Source organism: Mixophyes fleayi, chromosome 6 (assembly GCF_038048845.1).
Source record: "Mixophyes fleayi isolate aMixFle1 chromosome 6, aMixFle1.hap1, whole genome shotgun sequence".
NCBI classification, from domain to species: domain Eukaryota; kingdom Metazoa; phylum Chordata; class Amphibia; order Anura; family Limnodynastidae; genus Mixophyes; species Mixophyes fleayi.
In genome coordinates, this window is record NC_134407.1 from 173,015,714 (window position 1) to 173,038,720 (window position 23,007).

Below are 23,007 nucleotides of genomic sequence, written 5' to 3' on the forward strand. Positions count from 1 at the left end.
AATGCACACGGATATCTTTGTAAAAGGAGATTAGAGGTATGTGCCCTGATGTGTGTATTAGGAGATGAGAGGTATGCACCAAGATGTCTGTATATTAGGAGATGAGAGGTATGCACCAAGATGTCTGTATATTAGGAGATGAGAGGTATGCACCAAGATGTCTGTATATTAGGAGATGAGAGGTATGCACCAAGATGTCTGTATATTAGGAGATGAGAGGTATGCACCAAGATGTCTGTATATTAGGAGATGAGAGGTATGCACCAAGATGTCTGTATATTAGGAGATGAGAGGTATGCACCAAGATGTCTGTATATTAGGAGATGAGAGGTATGCACCAAGATGTCTGTATATTAGGAGATGAGAGGTATGCACCAAGATGTCTGTATATTAGGAGATGAGAGGTATGCACCAAGATGTCTGTATATTAGGAGATGAGAGGTATGCACCAAAATGTCTGTATATTAGGAGATGAGAGGTATGCACCAAGATGTCTGTATATTAGGAGATGAGAGGTATGCACCAAGATGTCTGTATATTAGGAGATGAGAGGTATGCACCAAAATGTCTGTATATTAGGAGATGAGAGGTATGCACCAAGATGTCTGTATATTAGGAGATGAGAGGTATGCACCAAGATGTCTGTATATTAGGAGATGAGAGGTATGCACCAAGATGTCTGTATATTAGGAGATGAGAGGTATGCACCAAGATGTCTGTATATTAGGAGATGAGAGGCATGCACCAAGATGTCTGTATATTAGGAGATGAGAGGCATGCACCAAGATGTCTGTATATTAGGAGATGAGAGGTATGCACCAAGATGTCTGTATATTAGGAGATGAGAGGTATGTGCCCTGATGTGTGTATTAGGAGATGAGAGGTATACACCAAGATGTCTGTATATTAGGAGATGAGAGGTATACACCAAGATGTCTGTATATTAGGAGATGAGAGGTATATGCCCTGATGTGTGTATTAGGCGATAACAAAGGTATCTGTACTGGTGTATGTGTATTAACAGTAGGTAAGAAATACATTAAGTTTTTATTTTTAAAGAATACAGGTAAGAGCATACAGATAAGGCTGTAACAGTAAATATAGAATATAAGATAAGATATGTTAAAGTAAAGAGACCACAGCAAACAAGTGTAAGCATATATGTACAAATAAGTAAATATGTGAAAATCAAGCAGGCCGATAAGAGGAGCTGTACAGTATAAAGGTCCCACCAACCATGATGTAACTAAACTGGTAGAGGCGACAGGTAAAGATGGATAAAAGCAAGGTGAGAACGTGAGAAAAAGACTTTCAAAACAAAGACGGGATAGCAATAAATCACCATAAGTGATCTGCAAAAATAATGAGGAAGAAAAGGTTCAAAGAATGAGGGTAGAAGTCCATCTGGAAGGTGATGGATGTGTAAGATATGATGAGGATGGAAAGTAAGCTCGAGATGAAGGTGCAGTATCAGTATGGGTTTAATGTTTTAGCTGTAATGTAACAGAAGTGTGGGAATTATGTTCTAAAAAAAAAACAAGTCAAGGTGGAGAGCAGGGTCCCTTCAAGTGGAGGCAGAGATGAGGAGAGGTAATCAGATACTAGTGATATCTGTGGATGGATGACAGGCATGAGGTTCCGTATGGATGGAGTGGAATAAGGAAATGCTTCTCACCTGCAGTAGGCATTGTGTGCCCCTGTGCCCGGCTGAGGAGCTCCAACGCTGGCTCTCGCCCCTTAACACCATCTGCAGAGGACACACAGGGCTCCGTCTCATAAATAGTCTGCAGCATGTCAGGCAGCGCCAGGGCTCTGGGAACCAGCAACATTCCCAGACCCCCCTCTGCTGCCAGCTACCAACAACCAGCCGACCTCCCCTCCCCTCTCTTCCCAAGAAAGCACACCCTGTTCCAAACGACTCCTCCACTTCTGGTTCTTCTTTAAGAGAGGGTCAGGGCACCTATGGAGGTCAGATCATTCATATCCAAAGGGAGGGAGGTGGCAGCGGGATGGTGGGTGGCAGAGCCAGAGGTGTTAGGAGGTTTAGTTAGGCCTGTACCCTGCCCTCCCCCTTCTGCCTAGTGAACGTTGGGCTGCAAGTGGAAGGTTCTGCAGCAGAGCGACTGAAATAGAACAGGAGAGGAGGAGTCAGATATAAATAGACAGGAGAGACAGAACGAGGGAGAGGGAGAAAGGAGAGAGCTGGGGGGGGAGCATAAAGACTGCTCAGGAATAACAGAGCCCAAGTGTCACACTAGACAGAGACACAAAGAGAAATGCAGGGGAATAAGAGAAATCAGACAGAAAAAAAAATACATTAATAAAAGGGGGTGAAAAGTTAGATAATGTGTGTCACAAAACAAAATGAATAAATTGTGAATGAGAGGGAAAATAACAGAGTTAAAAGAAAAGAAATAAACTGTAAAAAGTGGAAAATAATGCAAAAATACATACAAGAAATGAATTGGCTAGAAGATACGTGTGCAGGTGTTGCAGAGGCAGAGTGTACAGTGTATAGGAGAAAACATGCAAACTCGAAAGAGAATAAGTGTGCAAGCATTGCAGAGAGAGAGCAGAGAATTGTGAGAGTAAATAGCGAGCGAGGGGAGTGTAGAGATCATACTATACAATAGTATCACTGTGTCGTAGGAAGATATTGTGAGGAGGTGGCTGGGACAGATTATCTAAAAGCATGGAGTGAAAATCTTCGCATGGGGTGGAGGTTTTGGGAGCAGGGTGTATAAAACAAGTTTTAGCAGAGATAGTAAGAACTGGTTTGGTGGGGTGGAAAGATCGAAAGAGAAGCAAATGAACTAGGAGTTAATGTGGAGGGGTCTATTGGGGGGGATAAGGAGAGCGTATGAGCGGGTATGGATGTAAGCCGCATCTAGCAGCATAGTGAGTGGTGGATGAGTGAATATGAGCTGCGTGTAAGGATATGGTGAGCAGGAGCGGCCCTTTAAACCATAAAAGAGCCACACATTACCCTTAATCTCAGTAATAATTTAAAACAATGCATTTAATCAAAGACAGAGACACCTATCTGTAATAACATATCAGCCGGCAATTTAAAGAAGTGTTACAAGGTATGACAAACACATCTGACAATAAAGCAGGAAGGAGCTGGGGGCTGCAGGTGAAGACTTGGAGGGCCGCCTGCTGCCCATCATTGCTCTAAGGGTGTATTAAGAAGGGGATAACTAAACAAATGATTACCCCCTCCTCCCCCATATTAAGCAGTGTATTTTAGGACACTATGTTTGACTGTCTGTTCTGGAGTGTCAATATCTTTTAGAAGTTCAAGGCTGGCCTGAAGGGCTTCATCACCCTCAACTCAAATGCCACTACATTTTCCATAACCAGTGTCTAAGTGGTGGGAGTGTATGTTGTGGTTTTGGGAATAGAGAGTGAACAGGAATATGAGGTGGGTGAATGGTACTTCAGCATTAGGGCTGTAACAACTAGTCCTAAGGGACCCTGTGAAGTTTGGATAACTCCATACATACTCCAATGTGACCACTAGCCGACCATGTAGAATTCTATCCAATAAATCATCATCACCACCATTTATTTATATAGCGCCACTGATTCCGCAGAGCTGTACAGAGAACTCATTCACATCAGTCCCTGCCCCATTGGAGCTTACAGTCTAAATTCCCTAACATACACACACACACACACACACACACACACACACAGACTAGGGTCAATTTGATAGCAGCCAATTAACCTACCAGTATGTTTTTTTTTTTTGGAGTGTGGGAGGAAATCGGAGCACCCGGAGGAAACCCAGGCAAACACGGGGAGAACATACAAACTCCACACAGATAAGGCCATGGTCGGGAATTGAACTCATAAACCCCAGCGCTGTGAGGCAGAAGTGCTAACCATTTAGCCACTGTGCTGCCCATAAATGATATGCTATGGTCCTACAGGATCTTAATCTGATCGTAGGATTGATGGTAGCCCACAAATGCATGGTCATATTAACAGGATCACACACAAAGCTAACTACCCAGAGCTTAATTTATGCATTTACAAATCTCTAGAGGGTTTACATTTGACACTAGATTATAAATTGCTCTATACACACTACAAACATGTTATTATATTAGTATAATCAAAGAGGTTCTCCACCTTCAGATAACTTCATTTATTGGCATTTAGATGTTCTGCAACTTTTACTAAATACATTTATTTTTCTTTGACTTCTTTACATATTCTTAGCCATGATTGATAAAACCTTTTGCCCTTGGATACCACACAGCTCTGCTGTGCTTTGTGTATAGGACATGACTGTATCCAGAGAGCAGCTCTGTGTCCTATCCCAGGGCAACAGAAACAGGCAACTCTGCCTAACGATATAAATACACATCTGACAGAGAACCTGTCAGTTCTGAGATCACTTGTTGTTTACATAGTGCCTAATGTGGCAGCCCCAAAAAATAAAGCAATGTATTTTGTAACATGTGCAAGGTAAAATACAATGAAATCATCTGGAAAGCCCCTTTAATGATGACCATAAGAAAACAATAAAAAATAAATTGTCACAGTATAAATACTTAATAATTTTCAGCAGTACAAAACATGTATCTATTTTTACACACTGAGAAATACAGACTAGCAGATAGAATACACAGAGCACTGATCTGCATCGTGTCATTAAGATGTCACTCTGAATTCCCCCCACATAAATAGTAAGATGAATGTATTATTAGACACAGTGCAAGTATATATAGCTGGGATCTCATTCTAGAAACATGGCATTACAGCGAAGTGTGACCTGCTAGCACTTTGGAAACAGGGTTACCATAAATAAGAGGATAGTATAAACATATATCTGACAGGGAGCACCTGAGATGAACATTTCCAGGTTACCGTATATGCAGTGTAGGATGGTCTAAGTTTGTACAGTTAATTTAGTGCCCGGATATCCAAAGGGTTAATATTAATCACTGTTTGTAGGCGACAAGTCCAGTTTAGAGGCAGACATTTTGTGGACTGAACCAGCATTCATAAAGCTGCAGCTTATCAAATCATAGAAACTAGGCTGCATTGTAATGAATGTCAGTCGTCCCCACAAAATGTCTGCTTGCATAAGAACAAAGGTCCACTTTACAGTTATTCCAAGGTGTTAAAAACAGGTCATATATTCATTAAAGCATAGTTATCAGTTGTGCCTAATTTCCTAGCAGTCCCAGATTTTGAGGTCCTTCTCCTTAACAGTGTCCCTGTATTTTATAGTGAGAAGTGCGCATTTGCCCAGTAACACTTCATTATTCCTTTTGCTGGGTGCAATTTTTAGTACCTGTTCTGATGCAGAAACCTTTCCCCACTAATAGTGTTATTTTGGGTTCATTTGGAGTTTAAATGATGGAAAAATAGTTATTGTAAGGTAAATGTTTTGGATAGGGAAAAAAAACAGGACTATCCGCACTGACACAAGTCCGAATTATACTACCCTTATAATAATATGGGCAGCACTTCTGCCTCACAGCACTGGGGTCATGAGTTCCAGACCATGGCCCTTTCTGTGTGGAGACTATGTTCTCCCATGTTTGCATGGGTTTTCCTCCCACACGACATACAGGTAGGTTAATTTGCTGCGGACTAAATGGACCTGTGTGTGGTGGGGGCCTTAGACTATATAAATTAAGTATAAACAAACTGTTAAGCACAATAAATCATATTGGACAAGTGCAATGTCTTGTGTTACTTTCCTAACTTTTCTATTTTTTACCTTTTCTTCATTTTACACCTTATCGGATTTTATACCAATTTTTCCTGATCCCTTGTGGAAAAAATAACATAGGTTTGACTGTAAAATTACAATAAGTGTGAAATATTGAGAAACTGAAACATTGAAAGTGGAGCAACATTCTAATGTATTACATAAAGCTGCATTATTACCTATCCCCTAACCGGTGGTTTCACCTCCACAGAGTCCCGGGGGCTGCTACATGCAGCCGATTATTTTCTGGGCACCATGGTTCAACTCATAGATCCAGGCGAAAAAAGCTATGCGTCTCTCTATAGCAGTGTTTCTCAAATCCAGTCCTCAGGACCCACTAACAGTGCAGGATTGCCAGGTGACCAGTGAAATAATTATACCACCTGCTACACTGTGTCAGTCAGTAATGAATACACATGTGCTCCAGCAAGGAGATATGGAAAACAGGTACTGCTAGGGGGTCCTGAGGACTGGATTTGAGAAAAACTGCTCTATAGGCTTGTAAGTGAATGTAAGGACCAATCAGAAGCTGCAATGACAGACTTCTGATTCTGATTGGAGCTTACTATACCATAGGTGCTGAAGCTGCACCATGGGTACTCAGCCATCCCCCACAGGACCATAGTCTACAGCAGGCCTGTCCAACCTGCGGCCCTCCAGGTGTTGTGAAACTACAAGCCCCAGCATGCTTTGTCAGCAGACAACCAGTTGATAGCTGGAAGGGCATGCTGGGACTTGTAGTTTCACAACATCTGGAGGGCCGCAGGTTGGACAGGCCTGGTCTACAGGATCCCTTTTACTTTACAGCTGACCTTACACCAGGTCCTCTAGTGTTATTTTTTTGGACATCACATCCCACCACATCAGCACATTTGTCTCCTGAAATACTCTATGCTGCTGTGAACATTCTAATTGACCACAGGTGGTTCTAGAATGGCTCATTTCAGACCTCGATGAGTAGGAAATGAAGATTTGAACAACCAATGTTCTCGGGCCATAGACAAATGAGTATTTTTAACAACAACAACAAAAAAAAAAGGTGTCACAGCAGAACTTTGTTGTAATTTTATCAAGCAAAAACGAATTTAATCAATGTAATAAAAAAAAAAAAAAACATACATATGCTCTCCTTAAGCATTATCACCTGTAAGATGAACAAACTGGAAATTGTAGTGTTATAGACCAAAGTTACAATCCATGGAGTAGAGTAAATCTCAGATTCGCAATGCAGCACTGAGGGGTGAAGACCATACTACATTAAACGTTTCACTCTTTCACATCCCGTGCGCTCAGCTTTGAGATACAATAGTTGACAAGCTATAACTAATAATAAATCATTAAAAATAATGGTACAGCATATAAAAATGCAACCAGGTAGGGTCCAACAAATATAGCGGATATAACTGGAAAAAGTTACAACCTATACAGTCTAACATAGGACTCAATATTTCAGTATCCTACAGACAAAACATAGTCCAAGGGCAGTCCTAAAAAAAATATTATCATACATAGATAGTAAAAATATGCACACTGGAGGTCACCATTAAATGTCATATAACAACACCACGTAATAGAGGTAAAGACTCATGTAAACAATACACTGATACCAACAGGAACAATGGTCAGTTACACATACACAGTAATACAGCAGCTACACAGGACTCCACAGTAACAAGGGCTCCAAATGCTTATCTTTTATTTAAGTATTTGGATATGTATATTGGTCAAAAAGATGGGGCTCTGTGTTGTATAAAAACACCAAAAGGGTCCCCTCTGCTATATACTGATCACCAGAATGGGCTCATCTCTGTATTATATACTAGTCATGATAATTATAGTGGATCTATATTGAAACTGTAAAGCGATGGCCACACTGGGGAACGCACAACCACAATTGTCATACCCTACTTTTTGCAACATGTAAAAGTCTGCTAAATGGTAGTGCCCTCATGTTTTCTCTATATACCAGGACCAAGTGCAGACCCAAAAGAGGTTATAGCTATACATTTTCAGAACTGATTCCCAGGGGTACAGCATGATAAATCACTTTATTGTCCATCTCTGCCACTGACACAGTACAGGTGGAGCAGAGATCATAGCAGTGAAATGGTGAAGTAGGGTAAATATTATTTAAAGGTATTAAAGCTATTGATATGACTGTCTCAGTACACTGGTTCTCAAACCAAGCCTCAGACCTCATGAACAGAGCATGTTTTAAAGTCTTCCACACAGGTGACACATCAATCTGATATATCCACCTGACCTTCTGTGTGACTATACAGAACACTGTTTATGAGCATAGTATTGAGATGCCTACTCTGTGACACTCATCACTACCTTATACCTCCACATCGACCGACTGTTGGCAAGACAAGTTCCTTCAGTAGGGAGACCCGACTGTTCATAGGATTCACTGTGCTATCAATAGGAGGTGTGTGAGAACAGAGTGCCGGAATGGGTACTTGCAGCTCCTGTTTGGTGCTGCATTCAATACGAATCTTCTGACCTGGCACATTTCACTCTCCTGTCCCCTGCAGAGCTTCAGCGCAGGATCCTGTCTTGTCAGCATGCAGTGAAACAACGTGGACCAGTGGTTATGACAAGGGACCAGTGGGGAGGACAGACAAGTAACTGCAACTGCAATCCAGAGGGACCAATTACTAATAGGGAAGAGGGCTATCTGGTACCTGGGAAGCAGTGACTAGCATCTCACTACACTGACACCTGTAACGATCCATGTCCAGCACACAGGGTTAAACACCTCATTACCTATCATTATGCCTGCTCATTGACTCTTCCCTGGCAGGTAATGCTTGGACTTGTACAAGCAAACTCGTTGTTTCACTAGATCCCTTTAAAACCTGGCTCCTACTGAAAAGCCATGGAGGAAGCAGATGCATAATATTCAAAGGCCAGATGTAGCGGCATAGGGTAGGGACATGCAGATATTCACAGATGTGCCTACATTACTAGGATGAGTTCATATCTAGGAAAACATTTTATTCTCAACAACACCATCTAGTGTAGGATAGCAGAACTGAGAGATGCACTATAGATTTAGTGAATTTGGGAAAAGGATAGAGCCTTATCTAGAAACTAGAGTTGCGCGTAAGTTCATTTGCGCAACTTTGTGATGCATCATATTTTGAGGTAAACGGATCTGGGGAAAATATTAGCTATAAGTGGTAAATTTTGCGCCTACATAAACGGTGAGCACGTTTTGGAGTTAATGATGGAAGAAAGATGCATCTTTGATACAGACATGAAAATGTAAGTGTGCAGATTTATTTTTTGTTCATAAGCATTGATGCATCATTACATTCAGCTCTACATCAGGCCCATAGAGGGAAACAATTCGGAACAGATAAGTTATAAAATGAAGAAACATATGATGGAAACAGATAGAGAATGATGCCTATAGGTAAGTGGGCATACAACCATTTATTGACATGTCATTATAGGGCCACACATGGGATCTTCTCACGCAGAGGGACTGATGAACACCAACGCACTTACAGCATCAGATGGGGGTGGCTTAGAATGACAGGTATATAATGTTTCATTATGAAACCCACCCATTACTGAATAATGGGCAGCACGGTGGCTAAGTGGTTAGCACGTCTGCCTCACCGCGCTGGGGTCATGAGTTCAATTCCCTACCATGGCCTTATCTGTGTGGCGTTTGTATGTTCTCCCCGTGTTTGCGTGGGTTTCCTTCGGGTGCTCCGGTTTCCTCCCACACTCCAAAAACATACTAGTAGGTTAATTGGCTGCTAGCAAAAATTGACCCTAGTCTCTCTCTCTCTCTCTGTGTCTGTGTGTGTGTGTGTATATATTAGGGAATTTAGACTGGAAGCCCCAATGGGGCAGGGACTGATGTGAATGAGTTCCCTGTACAGCGCTGCAGAATCAGTGGCGCTATATAAATAAATGGTGATGATGATGATGATGAGATGTCCACCCTGAGAGCCACTTTACTGGTAAACCCCACCCCACTGATGTCAGAACAGCAGGCCCTTGTTAATTGGAAAATACTTCCCCTCCTGACAGCTAACGGGCTCCTTTATTTTGACACATTGTGGCTTGTAACGTGTAGAGAGCGACGAGCAGACAACGCACAAGCTGCCGTGTGTCAGAAGAGGGGAGTCTCATGACATCAGAGGCTATAGCTACATAGCCAAGGAATACCACTGAGCAGGACCTAGATCCTAAATAGCACTTGTCACGATGCAGGCAATTTGTTATTACATACTGCATTAGTGCAATCAAAAACTGATCAGCCTTACACAGTACCACTTTACTTGTAAAGAAGCATACAAAACTCGCACGCTCTGCATGCAAATGCTGTGACAGATTGAGACATGTCGCAAGTAACGCTATATACGTGCTCCCGAGCAGCTTTTATGTTTCTAGAGTGATTGTGAAGTGGGGGAGCTGTGACACAGGGAGGAAGGCACCAGGGAGTGAGGATAAAGCAGTATGACACAACTCTCAAGCCAAGTCATCATATCTGCATACAGGACATGCTGTTATTCTATGCTCTCTCCACAGCAAAAAAAAGCACAGAAAATCCAATCTTTTCTTACACTTGTCCACAAGACCAGTTTCTCCAGCAGCGTTTTAAATGGAATCAGCAAAGAAATAGTGTGGGATAGATATCCACTGATCCTCTATACAGCACTGCTTCTACTGTCCATGCCACATTGCTTCCCTAGCAGTTTGCTGGAGGTACACTCCGTGTGGGACGCAGCTTGAGAAATCACTTGTGCGTTAGGTACTTTGTAAACAACTAATTGTCTCAGAATTGACAGTCTCAATTTAAACCTCTCCCTGCAGAACAAAGGATAGGTTTGTCTTTCCAACAGCAAACCGCTTCTAAATAATTCTCTTTGTCCCTTCAGGATCTAACTCCGTTATTGTGATGAATACCTCTGGAGATCATACTGCAGTAAGACAGCACATGGTATTAAGCTAGGCAACACGTTAATTGTAATTCACAAAACTATGACAAGCTTTTTCACAATCTTTCCTTTAACAAAGAATTCATAAATAAGAAACAAATGTTTTTGGTCTAGAAATGTACTTGTAAAAGTGGGCTTAAATTGCAGTGAATGTTACTGTGAATGGTTTGTTAAAATGAGGGGTTTTTATCAAATTCAAGAACTCTTAGATACACCCTACTAGAAACTGTATCTAACCAATGGTGGTTGTAATTGTATTAGCAATTTACACCCAAGGTTCTATTGCTTCAAAATGTTCCTAAAGATAGATCAAAGGAGTGTGAATGTTTATGTCTTTTTAATTGGGAGTTGGTTTAGTAAGCCGATGATGTCAGTTGATCTGTGTAAGCAATGTTCTTAAGTGTCATACAATGACAAAACCCACAGGATAACTTGAGTCCTGTTATCATTTGAAATATGTCATTACTTTATATGTGTATTTTCATCATCATTTGTAATGCTGTCTCCATAAGGAACAACCCAGCCACTCGACTCAAACATTGAGTGACAGGATCAGAGGCCAATTTAGCCACACATGGTGGGTAAGATTTATCCTTAGGCTGAGCAGCACAACCACTATCGGTATAACAGTGGCCGGGCAGCAGATGACCACCCAGATAGGCTAATGGATTTATCAGTGCACCATATTAACCACTATGAACTAAAATTATCCAACCAATTTCTATTGGATTATCATCAGGTATTAGCAGGGTCTCGTGGCCACGCACCCTGCCTTATGGGGTGAATTGCAGCAGATCTCACAACTTATGCAGCCAGCATTAGATATTTGCTGACACTTTGTTTCCAGAACAATTGCAGTTTATTTTTTAGGCATTAAAAAGTATTAGTGGCGTTATATAAATAACTAATGATGATGATGATGATACTACTCTTATTGTTTGTTTTCTGATTTGATGACTAAGTTTCACAATTTTGCTTCTTACCAACTGACTAATAATGTACTAAGAAATATTTTGTGTTATACAGAAACCAATGTCCAAAAAAACAAGTACTTCAGCCCTTGTATTCATCCTTAAATTGTCTGTATGATGTAAGGGATCAGAGTCTTGTAACTTTCTTCCTAAAATATAATCCTTCATTGCTTAACACCTCTTTAATACATGACATACCTCATTGTCCTTTTATGGAGAAAAAAATCCTCCAACACCCCCAACTAAAACCCAACTCATTCCCTTTTAAAATAGTCACTTTCATATTGAGTTTTGTCTTTAGCAGTTTGTGTAGACACATTAATGAAAGCAAGTACTTGATTGGTTATTACAGGTTACAGTTTGTGTTCTACTTGCACTATATTATGAAATAAATCCTAAATTTGTCTTTCTGGATCCTATACTCAGTGTCCTCACACTGTATTATTATTATCTGTATCTAACTGAGATTTACAGTGATTAATGCCCTGTACAATGGTATGTGTGAAAGCGTGTGTGGTGCCACCTGAACACGAGAACTGTATAAATTCATGTCTATATGTAAAGTCTCTCTTTGCTCATTTGGATTTTGGGAAGCAATGTACATGAAACATGTAAGTGCTTTAGAAGCGACATACATTGGCACAGTGGTCAGCATTGCTGGGTCGCAGCACTGTGATCCTGGGCTAGAAAACAACAAGGATGTTCTCTGTGGCATTTGTATGTTCTGTACTAGTGAGTTATAATTGGTCTCTGATTAAATAAGCTGCTGCGTGTTTAAGTGTTTGTTAGGCTGTGATAGGGAGATTATTTTGTGAGCTAGAGTGAGGCAGGACTTAGTGTGCCTGACTGAAAAATGATCTATAACAGTACAGCAGTGCGGAATATGGTGGTATTATATCAAGGAAGATAGCAGTAGTAATAATAATAATAATAATAATAATTTTAGCCTTCCCTCCCCTAGCCAACACTTACCTGACTGGGTTGGAAGGTTCATTCCAATGTCCAATGGTTGGACAGACATGAAGAGGGGACAAGAACCCCCACCTTGGATCTCCAATGCCCAGGACTTCTTTTAGGGTGAAACAAAAATTGCGGCGTTAGCAGAATGGGTCCACTGGGCACATCCCTCGGCTTGTGCTGCCCTATAATTGAAAGAAAAAGGTAATAATAAACTGTGATTTCTCTTTGAATTTCTTGAAGATAAAAAGTTGAAGGAAAACATCAAGGAATGAGCAGCAGTAATTATCTACATCACCACTTCATACTACAATAAGTACAATGGACACTGAGTAACAGGTGGGATTATAGTGACATGATATATGAAGTTATATGGAGTAATAGGAGGGCTTCTAGGGAGAGATTATATGGAGTAATAGGAGGGCTTCTAGGGAGAGGTTATATGGAGTAATAGGAGGGGTTATAGGGAGTAATAGGAGGAGTTATAGGCATACTTGCCAACTCTCCCGGATTGTCCGGGAGACTCCCGCATTTTGCAAGAGTCTCCCGGACGAGTGTGGCAATCTCCCTGATAGGAAGGGGGAAAAATTTAGTTTAAACGCCGCGATTCACCCGGAATCGCGGCGTTTAGCCCCGCCCCCACTGTAAAATGACGCGATTTGCGTCATTCCGTCACGGGGGCGGGGCCAAAATGACGCGATTTCGCAGCCCCGCCCCCTGCACGCCCACGTCCCAGCCGGCATCTCCCGGAAAAGGAAAAAAAAATGTTGGCAAGTATGGTTATAGGCAGAGGATATATGGAGTAATAGGAGGAGTTATAGGGAGAGGTTATATGGAGTAATAGGAGGAGATATAGGCAAAGGATATATGGAGTAATAGGAGGAGCTGTAGGCAGAGGATATATGGAGTAACAGGAGGAGTTGCAGGATAATATTGCAGTGAGAGGTTATAAGGAAATGATATACATACAGTACATATACATATATGATTTACTGCAGCAGAAGGGGACAGGAGTGATATCTAGAGAATTTCTATTAGAAGGATATTTAATACAAGAGAAATAGTGAGGGATAGAATTAGGGAGTAGAATACAAATTGTACCTTATAATATTTCATTATTTCATATTACTATCAAACATATTGTGGACCATTATATGAAACAATTTGAATTACACCAACTGTCCCTCTGCAATGCTGTTGTATTCATCTAGCAGCGGAGGGTTAAGACTGCCTGCACCCCCATACTGCTTGGAGATCACGTCTCCATGCGTCTGTGACCCTCAGCACCAGCACAGTCATTAGCATTCAGAAAACGCAGTGTGGGAGGGAGAGCGCCGTATGAATGGAAACAGAGAGAGAGAGAAAAGTATGAATGGAATACAGAGTGAATCATGAATGGACATGCATCAGAAACAGACAGAAGGGGAAAGACAGAGAAGAAAATGAATGAGAGTCAAAATTAGAGGACCAGAGTATATAAACAGGCAAATAAGATATGGTGAAAAACAAGAAAAAAGCTGCGGACAGTGGAGCACAAATAATTGTAGGTGAAGACATTTCCTTGACTGTGACATACGCATAAAGAGGGAGGCATTGATGTAGTATCTCCAGTCACTGCAACATGCTATAAACACGTCAATGGTGCATATAAATAGATATACGCTCGCATATGTAAGCTTGCTCTTCTGGCATTTTAAAAGTTCATGGGTTTAGATACATGGAAAAATATGAAAATGCAAATGCCAGATATATTCTATTCTACGTTAACATCATTTTTGGATCCCAGTCTCATTTGGCTTCACTCTTCTATGTTACGCATATAGAATTTCTGGAGCCACAATCACAATTCGTAGCTGGGTACCTTTATCCAGATGACTGCAGTACTAATACGGTGTTACCTGCAATATACACAGTGCAGTACCATAAGAATGCAAGCTACAAATGCACTAGGAACTAAAGCATAGTTGCCTACTCTCCCGGAATGTCCGGGAGACTCCCGAATTTTTGTGAGTTCTCCCGGACTCCCGAGAGAGCAGGCAAAAATCCCGGATCCAGCTGTCTCCGTTGTTGAAGATGGGTGGGGGCGGGGCTAAACTCGTCATCGTGGCCCCACCCCCTCCTGTGATTAGCCAAAATTGCATAAGATTGACAGGGACGGAGCCTAACGGTGCACCACACGTGGCCACGCCCCTTCGACGGACCCCCTCCCGGACAGCTGCCTTCAAAAGTGGGTAAGTATGAACTAAAGGCACCATGGATGCACTTTTAGAATCACACAGTGGAGACAGCCATTTTGGGGAATGAATCAGTTGGGAATCAGGTCATAAAATATAGAACCTGTGCAGATGGGGCAAACCTAAAACATCACCAACATCTAAAAAGAAAAGTTAAAATAATCAAATTAATAGGACATTAGGTGCAATTTTAAGACCATGTGATCCATGTTGTCTCCTTTTCTTTGAAATAAATAGCATGTTATCAGAATAGCCGCGTGTTCATCCCAAGCATGTTTAAATGACATTATTGTTCGTTTAACTACATCTGCTGGGAGCTTGTATGAAGAACATATTACTTAGAAAAAAAGAATAACATAATAACATTGATCCCAAATTTCCACCCACTATTTTGGAGCGTGTCTTCTTGTATTGAAAATTTTATTTATTCTTATAAAAAACTCCTCTACTTAATCTTGCGAATACCCTTTGATATTTTCAAATAAGTCCCTCCTTTTCCACCAAGCTATGCATATTAAGCATTTCATGATTGTGCATAAGACTCTGCACCAATTTTGCAGTTTCTTTGTACCAGAGTTATTTTACCAACAACACTGAACACAAAGCTCTAATGTTGCCCATGCAGGCAGATGCATGGCCAGTCCATATGGTCATTTTCAACCAAATTGGCGAAAATGTTTGCATGACTAACTATCCCTAATATATTCCAGTTTACCCAGTTTCAGGAAAATAAAGTCTGCAAATGACCATGATCTGCTAGTACGTGCGCTTATCATTCAATCATATGTACTTGTCCCAGTGTGAGCCAGATGCCGGAGCTTTCAGACACGTCCAACCTGGTCACCCAGATCTGGCTAGTTGGCCTTCAGTAGCCAGTCACATGGGACCCAATACCATGAGGGTAAATAGGAGACAACCCTATATTTGCAGCATGAGCAGCTTGAGTTCTAACTAAAGTTCAGAACAGTGGAATCAAGATCTCGCTCCTATTGCAAATCCCTGCCTATGTAATAAAGAATTATACACTGCTTACTATTTGTAGACTACTTTGTTCACCTGCTTAAGAACAGTCTGAAAAAACAAGTTCTTCCCTGTAGCTTTGGCCCCCAATATATCCCTATATTGGCTCCATGTGTCCTTCAAAATCCTATTCAAATTATTTACCATTGACAACAACACCCCTTCATAAATATTACGTCTCATTTCAAAATACTTTCCCTCCCACCCTCTTAAATCAACCTCTGCCTGTGCCTCGTCTTAGTCTCTGGTAGTCATTTCTCACTCCCACCTATGAAACTTCTCCTGTGCTGCTGCCCACTTACGGATTCCCTATCGCGCCCAATCAGGCTTTCACACAACTTTCAAATCTTTAGATGCTCTATGAAAACCCATCTCTTTATTAGAGCTTACCCTACTCCCGCTTATGTGCACACTTCCAATTAGAATGTAAGCTCTCTTATGAGAAGGGTCCTCCCTACCCATTGTTATCATGTCTGCATTTATTTTATCTACCTTGTATGTCCCTGCTTTATGTATGTCCTTCTTTCCCTACTGTACAGCACTGTGGCTCCTTACAAATCTACAATGATAATAATAATGATGCAGGACCTAAGAGTTTTTCTCCCCAAAAACAGGACTTTACACTAGAATTAATGTGCAGCCTTCATTGTTTTGTCCATTCCTCAAGCATAGCAAAGTATTTTATCTTCCCCTTTTAGGAATATGAACCATATTAGAGAAAATTTAAATAATGTACATAGGGCAGCACGGTGGCGAAGTGGTTAGCACTTCTGCCTCACAGCGCTGGGGTCTTGAGTTCAATTCCCAAACATGGCCTTATCTGTGTGGAGTTTGTATGTTCTCCCTGTTTGCATGGGTTTCCTCCGGGTGCTCCGGTTTCCTCCCACACTCCAAAAACATACTAGTAGGTTAATTGGCTGCGATCAAAAATTGACCTTAGTCTCTCTTTCTGTCTGTGTGTGTATATGTTAGGGAATTTAGATTGTTAGCTCCAATGGGGCAGGGACTGATGGGAATGAGTTCTCTGTACAGCGCTGTGGAATAATTGGCGCTATATAAATAAATGGTGATGAGTGTTCCCACATGGCCTTACAGGATGGGGGCCATAGGGTTGATTGCAAAGAGGGCACTATCTGTGTGGAATCTGTATGTTTTCTCAGTGTGTGTGGATTTGTTTCCAGTGCTCTGGTTTACTCCCATGTGAATAATTCAATATTTTCTGGAAAGCACTGCGCAATGTGGTGCCGCTATAAAAATTACATTTGTTTAGAATTTTTGCATGTATGCAAAACAAGTAACTATTAATTAGCAAAAATAGCATATCCTATTGGCATTATATAAAAATCATATATGCCAACTCTCGCAGTCTGAAACTCTCCCGGACGGCTGGGGAGGTGGGCATGGACAGGGACATCATGACATCATTGAACGTGTGTGTGTGGGGGGGGTTGCAATGCAACGGTGGACAGTCCATGGTAACACAAATCTCCCATCTCTTTGCATACCCCAGAGGACATGTTTACAAAGTTTGCAAGTATTATAGTACTAAGTAGTGTCAATGTTACAAATATCCTTAATTTTGTTATACATATTTGTGAATGCTACAAGGTAACTTTTCATCATTGCAGGCTAACTTCTTTTAAGGTTATGTAGCCCTATAACATATGATTTTTGTTGTTGGAATTATCTAATAACGTCTCTGCAAGTGAAAGAGAAACAGTTAGGCTCAGATTTGTGGGAGGACCACATAAACCAGTCCTTGGGTGGCAGCAGAACAGGGGCGGCAGGCTGCCTCTTGTTTCCTCATCTTATTTTAATATTATGTATATCTGATAGCATAGCATTTATTAGTTTTATTTGGCAGTGATGCTCAACTTTATTTGCAGCTAGTTAATGTGCCACTGTTCTCTTACCCAAAACGTTACTCTCCGGCAGTTGACTCACCCCAAGCACCAGTGTGCCGCTGTTCCCTCACCCCAAGCGTCAGTGCGGTGCTTTTTCCCCACCATAAGCATCAGGATGCCGTTGTTCCTATACCCCCTCACGAATTAAGTCGACAAGGGGATTAAAACATTTAACTATATGGAACAATGCCCAGTGATCACAGTTACTGGCTAAGAGGGGCCAAGCAGTCAGATCGTGTCCGAATAAGTGCTAGGTGTTTTTTGCTGAAGATGACTAAAGCTCATTTATGTTCAAAAATCTGGGCTTACCAGGTGGAGACCCATATTTTGCACCTAAACACTGTCATTGTCACTATTTTTTATTGAAGCATAAACAAGTTTAATACATGCGTTTTCACATTACATATTAAAAGTATACAGTGCATACAGTGTTCGCCCCAGAAAATTTTGTCAGGCGGGTGGCATTGAGAAGTAGCCAGGTGGGGGCAGATGTAATACTTTGCAATAATATTGAAAACAGTTGGTGGTTATTCAACAAAAATGATCACTTACAGCGCTGAAAGGGTCACACAAACAGGAATGCCAGCATCAAACAGAAAGCTGTAACATAAAATTAAAATAGACATAGAGCAGTAAAGTCCCAACAAATGAATGGGGGTATCCAAATAGTTTGGCAGAAAAACCCTCTTCCAAGTGTGTTCCAGGTAGTCAAGTATAGGATAACCACGTGAAGGGGCCCCCCTTAGATGTATGCTTACAAACTGGTTTCTTTAAACACAGCACGTCAATCAAATGTTCGGTGAGGATGCCAACTGGATTAACAGGGAGACGATTGCTGGGACTACCTGAGGATAACGGCAGCTGCTACAAGTCTATCGGACTTTGGGTAATTTACCCTGTTACAATATATGCTGTATTTACTTTACCTTGAGGTACGCTCCTAGAAGCAGACCAACTCTGTGGATTTTATTAAGATATTTTATTGTTATCCAATAAATGGTATTATGCTACGATTTTATCTTTGTGCACATGTTTTATCGTTGGAGTATGCAGTGAAGTCAGCAGTTGGCATCCTCACCGACCATTTGATTGACGTGCTGTGTTTAAAGAAACCAGTTTGTAAGCATACATCTAAGGGGGGCCCCTTCACGTGGTTATCCTATACTTGACTACCTGGAACACACTTGGAAGAGGGTTTTTCTGCCAAACTATTTGAATACCCCCATTAATTTGTTGGAACTTTACTGCTCTATGTCTATTTTAATTTTATGTTACAGCTTTCTGTTTGATGCTGGCATTCCTGTTTGTGTGACCCTTTCAGCGCTGTAAGTGATCATTTTTGTTGTGTATATTTGTTTGGGGGAGCAGGTGGCTCCTCTCATGATGACTTAGGCTGCTCTCTGGTGTACATTAGCGCTCATTCTTGATACTGCCAATACATATGAGCTGGTGGTTATTGCCCACACCTGCCAGGACTGGTGGTCAGTGGTCTAACACACATTGCTGGTTGTAGTGCTCACATAGTGCATGTTGTAATAGAATAAACCATTGTTTCTCCTAGTATAATAGGACTGTTGGGCTTCAAGAGCCGGGTGGAGCACCCAGGAAATAGGTTCTGACATATCAGCTCCGTTTACAAATAATTATTAAACCGTATGGAATATATGGAACAAGTGTATCAGTGTTCTCATGCATAACAGGAAACATTTGTCAGAGCTTAACATAATGGTTTACAATGTACAGAAACAGGACTATTTTGTTTCTTGACATTTGTGGGTTATGTTCCGTTTACACTAAAATTGAGGATTCAAATTTGACAGTTTACAATCTATGAGGGACCAGTGGAAGCCACCCAAGATTTAAGAGTCACTAATAGTATTTATAGTCACTGAAGGTACTTGTAGACATAGGCATGTTACATTCCAGACAGTACTTCCAGACCTGTTCCTTCATGGAAGGAGATAGAGTAACGACAAAGCTTTCCCACCTTTCAAAAAATGTTTGCGATTGTTTTTCTTTGTGCAATGATTCCTCCAGCCAATCCATCCAAAGAAAATATTAAACAATTTTTATTGGAATAGCGAGAAAGGTGAAGGGGCGTTTCAGACCCACAACTCAGCAGGCTTTTTCTTGCGGCTACCTAGGCAGCGAGCAAAAGATTTATACTGCCTTTAGAGGTTTTAGGAGCTATGGTAAGAATATCCAATACAGCTCATTCTGGAGTGTGCGACAGATGATTCACTTGTGAATCTCCAAACCCAGGTCGAATGACGTTACAGTGGCTCAGCCAACCCTTACTTATTTTTTGTACAATATGTAGCAAAATTGTCACATCAATTACCATGGTTGTGTCATTTTAGAGTCTAAATTCTAGGAAACTCAGCATTCCAACACTAGCACCACCAAACGCTCCCAATTTTAGTTTTCATATTGTGGGACTGTTCCTGTGTTAGCATCCAATTTTATAGTGCTGCAAATTATGCTGGCGATTACTAAATGTAATGATATAATAAAAATGTATTTGCTGCAACTGCTGGCATGCTGAATTGTTATTCCCCTTGTTGCAAAAGGGGGACACTATAAGTTCAACTCCTGGACCCAGCTTCTCCCCAGCAGGGGAGGGCTGGCAAATTTTAGCCCAGCGGACAAGACTCGACTCAATAGCCTATTAGGAACATTTTAAAGGAAAAAGATGAAGGTGGTGTCACGAGCCGCGGCAGTACTCACAGCCGCCATGGCTCGCTTCTTGTGCCCTCTGGCGTCACCTTGACGACCGGGACGTCATTTCTGGCCAAGGCAACGGTTTCTAGTTCAAGCGCCGCGTCCTGGCAATGTAGGAAGCCGGGCACGCGCGTGCACAGTAGGTTTTAGTTAATACGTTTCAGCCTGTAGGCTGATTTGTCCAGTAAATGTATTAGGCACAAGCTGGGGGTATATTACAGAGCTAGGCTCTGATTGGCCAGTCTGTGTTTAAGGCAGGGAGGGCTTAGCCTCCCTGCCGGTTATAGCTTCTCTGTTCCAGTCTTGCTGACCTGCTCCTGCTTCCTAGTCGCTGTCCTGTGGATACTCTGTTTGATTCCCTGTGTATGACCCCCCTGCTTGGATTATTGGACTCTGCCTGTTTTGCTCGTGACCCTGACCTTTCTTGCCTGTCCCTTGGACCTTGCTACCGTGCCTGGACCCCGACCTCTGGCGTGTTTATCAATTACCCTGCTTGCCTGTGACCTTGGCTATCGTTTGACTACCCGCTGCTTTCTACCAGTCTCCTGGCCCACCGCTGCATTACTAACCCACACTACACGTGGAGCTAAGTCCTGGTGGCATCCGAGTACCGGTGAGCATGTCAAGCTCTAAGGGAAAGGCGGCTGCTATAGGCGAAGATCTCCGTCATCTAGTTCTGTGGGTTGATGATCAGGGCCAGCAGCCTAACAGGTGGCCCAATGACCCAGGCCAAGGTAGCCCACGAAGGGACCAGCCTGGGGGACATATGCCCCCCTTTTCCCCAGCCCAGCAGCTCCTGAGCACCAGTCAAGACTGGTAGAGTCTACAAGCCCCCAGTGTAGCCAGATCACACCAAAACACAAGTTAAACATAGGTTGTAAATGTTTACTAGAACAAATTTCCAGAAATAAGCAGTGGAAGAAGGACGAGCAGCAGCTGTATGTATACATTGACTGATATTTGGTAATGTATTTACCTTTATTTTACAGTTAAGTACAAGCTACTTCCATGTTCCAGTTCATTGACAGGAAATTTGCTGTACGCAGGGAAACTTTTTTATTATTATTAAATATCCTTAGTGTAAATAAGCATCTTGAAGCTTACATTATCCATAGCGGCCTTAATCAGGTTGGTTTTATGGCCCTTTAACAGGTAAACTACACTTTCGTCTAATACAATATTGCATTAATTTTGCAAGAGCGATAAGCTGGCCACACAAGGGCCAGCCCAGCACCGTTGTCCAGTTAGGCCCCATGCATAGGTCACCGGTGGCATGACTGGGACTGTTCTGAGGTCATCATCCAACCGCATCTACCAACATACCCGATAATCATGGGATCGGATTACATTGGATTATTAGCAAACCTAATTGTAGTAATATATGGTTTTCACTCAATTGTTTTCAGGCCACACCAATTAAGATATCATGGCCAATTTCCAAAAACAGCTGATATACTAGAGCAGCTCCATTATTGCACTCAGGTCTGGATTTATAGAAAGGCTACTTAGACCCAAGCCTAGGGTGGCAGACTTGCAGGGGCAGCAGTCTTTTGTCCTCCCTATACTACATTTTTCCTTTACTATAGTTTCCAGCATGAAAAACAACAATTAATGTAATTACTTATAACACACACGGATTTGTTTTACACATGGCCTATGGGATGTGGTGCAGTAGGGACATTCTCTGTGGCAATGAAAAGGGTTACAATAAAGTAAGTAAAACATTTAAATCTGGACCTACTGGTCCCAGCTGTAATTGCCATTATACAGCCAAACAATAAAAGCGACAGAAAGTGTTTATTACACGATAGTGGTATGCAGTCATCAGACATGAGTGATCTGCGTCATGCTGCCCATTCATCAGTACTAAGTATGTGTGCATGGGGTTTCCGGTGATAATTATGTGGAGAGATGGACCACATCCTCTCTGAGCAGAGGTAGAATATTTTCAATATTGAAGTGCCAGTAAGAACTTTAGTCACAACATGTGCCAACAACAAGCACAGAAGGATTAATCAATGCCTTCATTTGTGCTCAGACAGAACGGATTAGTGGCAACAATAACTAAAGTGAGGAGAGGTGTTTTATACAGAATTAGGCTAGTCCTTTCTTTAACCTCTTGATGTCAAGACATTTATCTTGTACAATATCTGAAAAATTCTCATTTAATATGCTGAACAGAGTATAGCAAAATGTATAGCCCAGAGCAACCAGATAGTTTTAACTTTCATGGTAAATTCCTGATTAACTATTATCAGTTACAACAAACCACGGTTCTCCCTATATTGTGGGAAGACGACTCCTAATGAGAATGCTGGAACTTATATATGGGCAGCCCGTATTACCCAGGTAGAGGCTGCAGCAAATTTGTGTATGTGTACAATGTTATTAAAGGAGCATTAAAAGAGAACTCTGGCAATACGTTTCTAAATCGCCCCCCTTCCCTGACGTTCTGTTAACGCCTAAATCTGCAGTGCTGTCTAATGAGCGTTAGAAATATATTTTCAC

The 23,007-nt window shown here is 41.6% G+C and overlaps 1 protein-coding gene across 8 annotated transcripts in view; it reads right to left on the reverse strand.

The window, feature by feature from the left end:
- Positions 1–23,007, reverse strand: part of HDAC5 (histone deacetylase 5) — a 65,380-nt gene that overhangs the window by 32,147 nt on the left and 10,226 nt on the right. For 3 of the 8 annotated variants that reach the window (XM_075177251.1, XM_075177250.1, XM_075177249.1), the window contains exon 1: positions 1,676–2,136. In XM_075177251.1, coding sequence (XP_075033352.1) covers positions 1,676–1,829 — 154 coding nt within the window. In that variant the 5' untranslated portion in view covers positions 1,830–2,136. Of the gene's footprint in view, positions 1–1,675; positions 2,142–5,740; positions 5,792–12,635; positions 12,809–23,007 lie in introns of those variants that run through there. The other 5 variants (XM_075177253.1, XM_075177252.1, XM_075177255.1 and 2 more) reach the window with 5 other exon arrangements.